The 6,000-nt window shown below is 39.9% G+C and overlaps 1 protein-coding gene across 10 annotated transcripts in view; it reads right to left on the bottom strand.

Moving 5' to 3' along the window:
- Positions 1-4,056: 4,056 nt before the first annotated feature.
- The window catches only part of MECOM (MDS1 and EVI1 complex locus), a 551,952-nt gene continuing 550,008 nt past the window's right edge, over positions 4,057-6,000 (bottom strand). For all 10 annotated transcript variants that reach the window (XM_037046581.1, XM_037046587.1, XM_037046583.1 and 7 more), the window contains one exon: positions 4,057-5,629. In XM_037046581.1, coding sequence (XP_036902476.1) covers positions 5,495-5,629 — 135 coding nt within the window. In that variant the 3' untranslated portion in view covers positions 4,057-5,494. The remainder of the gene's footprint in view (positions 5,630-6,000) is intronic.

Genomic DNA, 6,000 nt, shown 5'->3' with positions numbered 1-6,000 from the left:
TGGGGCCAGTTTCATGCTCCACACTAAGAATTTTAGCCTGGACCCAGACTGACAACAGCTTAAGAATCTGGCCACTGTTTCTTGCTATTGGCTACCTACTGTTTGCCGGCCATATTTTGGACCAGGTTGCCAAGCTTTTCCTTTCTTTGTTATGAGCTCTTCTATATTCACCTGTGTAATTTGTTTCTCTGTTTAAGTTAAATAGAATCAGATGATTTCAGTTTCAAGAACCATCTAGATAGGCCCTGGCCAAGCTCCATTGGTTAGAGCTTTGTGCCCACTATACAGAGGTTGTGGGTTTGACCCCTGGTCAAGGCACATAGAAGAATCAACCAAAGAATGCATAAGTAAGTGAAATAACAAATAGATGTTTCTTTCTGTCTAAAAAATCAGGGAGGGAGAGAACCATGTAGATGAAGAGAATGCATATTTTTTCTTTTTAATTGTGGTAAAATATTCATTCATAACATAAAATTTACCATCTTAACCATTTAAGTGTAAAATCCAGTAGTTGGAACTACATCCACACTGTCATGCTACCAATCTCTAGAACTCTATTCATCTTGCAACACTGAAGCCCTACCCCTGTCAAACAGTAACTCCTTCTCCCTCCCTGTCCCCAACCACCAGCAACCACTGTTTTTCTTTCCAGCTCAATGCGTTTGACTATTCCAGGTGCCTCATATGAGTACAGTCATATGGCATTTGTCTTTTTGTGACTGGTTTATTTCAGTAGCATAATGCCCTCAAGGTTTTGTTCATGTTGTAGCATATGCCAGAATTTTTTTTCTTTTTAAGTTTGAATAATATTTCAGTGAACATAGAGAGGATGTTTTGTTTATCTATTCACCCATCAATGGACACTTGGGTTACTTCTACTTTTTGGCTATTATGAATAATGCCAAATATTTACAGTATTTGTGAATATTGTGAACATGAGTGTGCAAATATTTCTTTCTTTCGATTCTTTTTGGGCATACATGTAGAAGTGGAATTGCTGGATCACATGCTGATTCTGTTTTTAACTTTTAGGGTAACTGAAACACTGTTTTCCACAGTGACGGCACCATTCTACATCCCGTCGGCAATGCACAAGAGCTCCAGTTTCTCCACGTTCTTGCCAGCACTTGTATTTTCTGAATTTTTTTGTTAGTTGTTGTATTACATCCTTTTACTAAATATATGTTGCACCAAGGACAGTCTCTTGTATTCAGAAATGACTTACACAGAATAAAATGAACAACTAAGTACCAAAGTCTCTGGGGGAGAAGCCAGCTGGCTTTCTCATTGGGGCTCCTGGACCCAGTCTATTTCTTCTGTTCTTTCACTCTTTTATGAGTGAAAGAACACACACATTCCTTCCATTAATAATTTTTCAAACCTAAAGAGAATAAAGTAAGTACACTTCTTAACTACACTTGCTTTCACATTTTCTTCCTCTCATGATGAGTCTGCTCACCATTTTAGAAAGGGCTAAACTCAGGCCGCGCTACTTGAAACTTTGGGTTTGAGGTCATTAAAAAAAAATGTTAAGGAAGGAACGGAAGACACCCACTAAGAAAATGCAAACAAGGTGACTAAGGCCCTTCTCTTATTAAGGCAGCACACAGGGTCTTTCCAAAGCACTAGTATGGCTGGTTCTGACTTGAGATAACCTGAATACAGAAAGCCTGGAACCGGCGCTTGGCACTCATCCTTCAAACTCTTCACAGCCAAGACTCAGACGCCTAAATGTCTCCGGGGCAGAGTCGCATCTCTGACAGCCTTACCCTCCGCGGGCACATTTCCTTGGTTTGGAACATTTTTGGATTTCTTTAGCTGTGCCTGAACCAAGAGGTCTGAAAAGCTTGGCTAAGTGTGCGCAAAGGAGCCAGGGACCCTTAGATTTTCAGCCAGACGGTTCCCAGCCAGATGACTTTGAACTAGGTTCTTAAGCTCTTTGAATTCCAGTTTCCTCATCTGTGAAACATACTTCCTGCATGCAGACCTACCGTGATGATTAACAGAGGTGATGAATATACACATTCCTGGCCTGACACTGACCTAACAGGCAGCTTTAAAATGAATAACTCATTTTATTTGTTCTGTACAAAAATCAGAATGGTTGACGGTCATTATCTGAAAATAAAAGCATGTGTGTGCCTATTCTTTGAACAGACTTTAACTGTCTTTGAGATTTTGAGAGCTGTCAACAATTATACTAGATGTCTCATGTTTTCAAAGGCCTGAGCTCTTTTTGTTTTTTTGGTTTTCAAAGCCACACACTTGTTCAAGAACACCTCTCTTATTTTGGAAAAGTGTCCACTTTTGTATAGCTTACAATAGATTTCTGTTATGTTCTAATTTTCCTGTTAGCATAGTATTTGCTCATGCATGTATACAGGTGTGTGTCCACACACACACATATGCTATTCCCTTAAATATTACCATAAAGTTCTATCTAAAATGTGTTTCATGTGTAGAACTTTTACCAAATACTTCCCAAAAGATATTTTGACTTTTGACCTTCACAAAAACCCAGGGTAGCAGGAGCTGCAGGTGCTTTTTCCTGTGTTTTACAGGTGAGATTTCTGAGAGGTGCGTGATTGCCCCAGACCTCAGTGCCAGTGGAGCCAGAAGTCAAACCAAGGCCTTTGGTTTTCAAGTCCAGCATCGTCTCTGCTGTGTCTCACCACCACCCCACAGGGCCACACAGTGCAGGACTGCTGGGGAAAAGAATGGAAAAGAAAACAGAAACGTAAGGCTTGAAGGCCTTTTCGGAATTCGGAGGGACTGAATATTAGCAAACTACGGAGATGTCACGCTCACAGTATAACAGGAACTCAGGGCACAGGGAGCATTCGAATTGCTTCAAAATTTATGGGTATATTCTTTAAAACAAAAACAATGCACAGATTCCAAATATCCACCTTCTCATGTGTGTTGTCCTTATGTCCCCAATACTAGATTCTTCTTTACAGACTAGATTCATTGCTTAAGCATATTTCCCAAGTACTTCTTCCAGTGCGCACCTTCTATTTTAAAAATCGATATTTATACTCCATATATTTAATTCCTACATTATTGACATTGAGAAAGGATGTGAGGAAGTTTAGGTACTTGGCATGGGAGCTAAAAATAAATAAAGAAATGAATAAAGAAAATTTGTCTGGATCTATTTCCATGTGTCATATTTCTTTATTTTTTCAGGCCTTGTTAAAACCTCTATGATGGGCCTAAATCTGAATAACAATATTCTAAAGACAATTGGCATTATAGTTAGGAAGCAAAAAATATGTCCATAATTGGTATCCCACCAGAGAATTTATCATATGAAAATGCCACCCTTCACATCCCAACTCTGTGTGTACATATATAATACACATTCAATTTGATCATAAAAATCAAAATACTATTTACTACTTACATAAGAGAGAAGTAGAAAATTTTCCACAAAATTGAGATGGTTGAAGAAATTATAGCTCAGACCTGGTGAAATGTGACGCAACTGCCAGATGCTCATTCTGAAGAATTTGTAGCAATATGCAGATATTTTATTTTGCCACAGCAAAGAAAGAAAACACAAAATTAAGTCTATTCTCTGTTTATAACCATAAAAATGATAATTTGCACACGGACAAAGATTTAAAACCATCATAGGACATTTGAAGTGTCTGTTTCTTCTCCCTTGTGGACGAGTGAACAGTACTGGAGTTATTCAAACGAAACCCCCTTTGTCATGCACTACGGAAAGTCGAGTAGAAAACCTGTCAGCGGCTCTGTCCTGACTCATCGGGTGCCGCAGCCATGGCGGCAGTACCGTGGACGTGAGGTGCTGCACTTGAGCACTGACTTCGTAGCAGGTGAGAACGTTCAGAACCAAGAGCAGGAGGCACCCCAACTCCTTCCGGGCCAAGGGCTATCCCTCCGTCATATCAACACAACATCAGCAACCCCCAGTTCCATGTACCTGGTAGGGCACCAAGGCCCTAGACATCCTATCTGTACATCACTGGGTCCCAAAGGAAAACTAAAATTGCATGAGAAGGGAAAATACCACACAGTGGGAAAAATAACCATTTTTATAAGTCTTTATTTTTTACTTGCTCCTCCCATAGTAATGCACTGAAAGGCATAACAGTTTATATTGTACAAAGCATTTGAAGAAAGTACCTCAACTTGCCGATTATTTCAAAATGAGATTACAAACAAAAAGAAAAACAAATCTGGTTCCTCAATAAAGGGCAAAATAACTGGATACAGTCTGTTATTTACGTCTCTCTTTTAACAGAAGGTCTGGAACACTTCATCTTACAAATAGGATTAACATGAACATAACATCGTACGAGCTTGCAGACGACCAGCATAAAATATGGGGTACAGTTTTTAATCAGAGGAATCATGCGCTCATGAAAGAAATTATAATCATTTATACAATCGAATCAATTTCAGTATTACAAAAACTAAGTTGCATCTATTCGTATTTAGCTCATTAAGAAGGAAAACAAAACAACAACAACAACAAAAGGAATGTTAAGAGAAGCCAAACACCATGGGGCACTCCCCAACGACACAGGTCAGTCACCTTGGTCCTTTGAAATTCGGAAGGGGGTGTGCCTCTGATGTCAGAAAGTAGTGGCTGACTGGAACAGTGCTATTTTAATCAACAAACAATAGTTTGCCAACAAATAAATACATGATACACGCAACACACAGAAAAATTAAACATTAAAAAACAGTGACATGATTGTCTAAAATAAAGATGTTATTACAAGGATTTGGCAAACATCGATTAGTGTAGTAGTGGTACAGTGATACTGGTGATGAACAGGTTACTTCACTGACTTAACCTCTGTGAGCACTGAACATCCATAGTTTACAATATACACATACCCTTTCTCCCTAATTTTAAACAATGTACTTAAGAAGGCAAAAGTTAATGGGAAACAAGTACTCCCTGTTATCAGTTTCTATAATAATTGAGTGTGCATTTCATCCAACTACTTCCATCTTCAAAGGGTTAAATTACATAAAACTTTAATAACAAAAAAAATTAAATCTGTAATTAAAAGCAACTGTTCCCAATCACGTGTCAGGCGATCTTGTACAAAAGAGAACTCAGTTTCTACGGCGGAAGGGTCCGTTCCTACCAATGCTGCCCTCTCAACTGCCCCGCCCCCCGCCCGCTCCCCGAGGCGGGGTGAACTGGAAGATGCCTTTTCCCCAGCAAGTGTTTCATATTCACTGCATCACTTTACGTTGCATCGATCCTCCAGAAGTCAGCAGCTGCCTTTGCTGTGCAAAACAAAATATCGAGAATAAATAGTTTCTTTTTTCTTTCTTTCCCTTGCTTTCTTTCTTTCTTTTTTAATCATTCAGTTTAAGGTCACCAGACTTTAAATGAGTGACCCTTCGGGTTTCTAAGGCATTCTGCTCAGCAGTCTTTTAAATAGTTCTACATGAAAGAGCCATGCTACTGTCGGACTTGGTCCCACTCTGGTCAGCCTTGGTAATGTCATACGTGGCTTATGGACTGGATGGCACTGGATTCCGCGGCAGCCCTTGCCATACTGTGCCAGACGTTGGAAGAACTGTGGGATGTAGAATGGAGGGACTCCTTCTCGGACAATGACAACATCATAGCATACGCCTGGGTAGAAAGGAGACACTCAGTAAATGGCATTTGAAAAACATCACTTGTGATTTGAAGAACACTATTGGCAAATGTTAGAAAGAGAAGGGTTTCTGAGTAGGAGCATCCCTCATGGGTGTGTTTGGAAAAGTGTGGGACATTCGTGTGTGTGTGTGTGTGTGTGTGTGTGTGTGTGTGTGTGTTATAATGTGGATTCACTACTGGCCTTCAGTGCCTCGGCGCCAAATCAGTGACATGATCTACAGAACAAAATATTAATTATCCTACCCAAAATGTCAGCAGTGCCTCCACTAAGAAACAGGAGTCACCTCCCCCCAGCCCCCGGCAACCATAAATAAATCATGCATCCACTATTCACGCACACCTTC

Source organism: Sturnira hondurensis, unplaced genomic scaffold (assembly GCF_014824575.4).
Source record: "Sturnira hondurensis isolate 20B ecotype Veracruz unplaced genomic scaffold, ASM1482457v3 Scaffold0005279, whole genome shotgun sequence".
Lineage (NCBI taxonomy): Eukaryota > Metazoa > Chordata > Mammalia > Chiroptera > Phyllostomidae > Sturnira > Sturnira hondurensis.
Note: the sequence above shows the minus strand (reverse complement) of the source record. Positions and strands in the feature narration are given on the sequence as shown.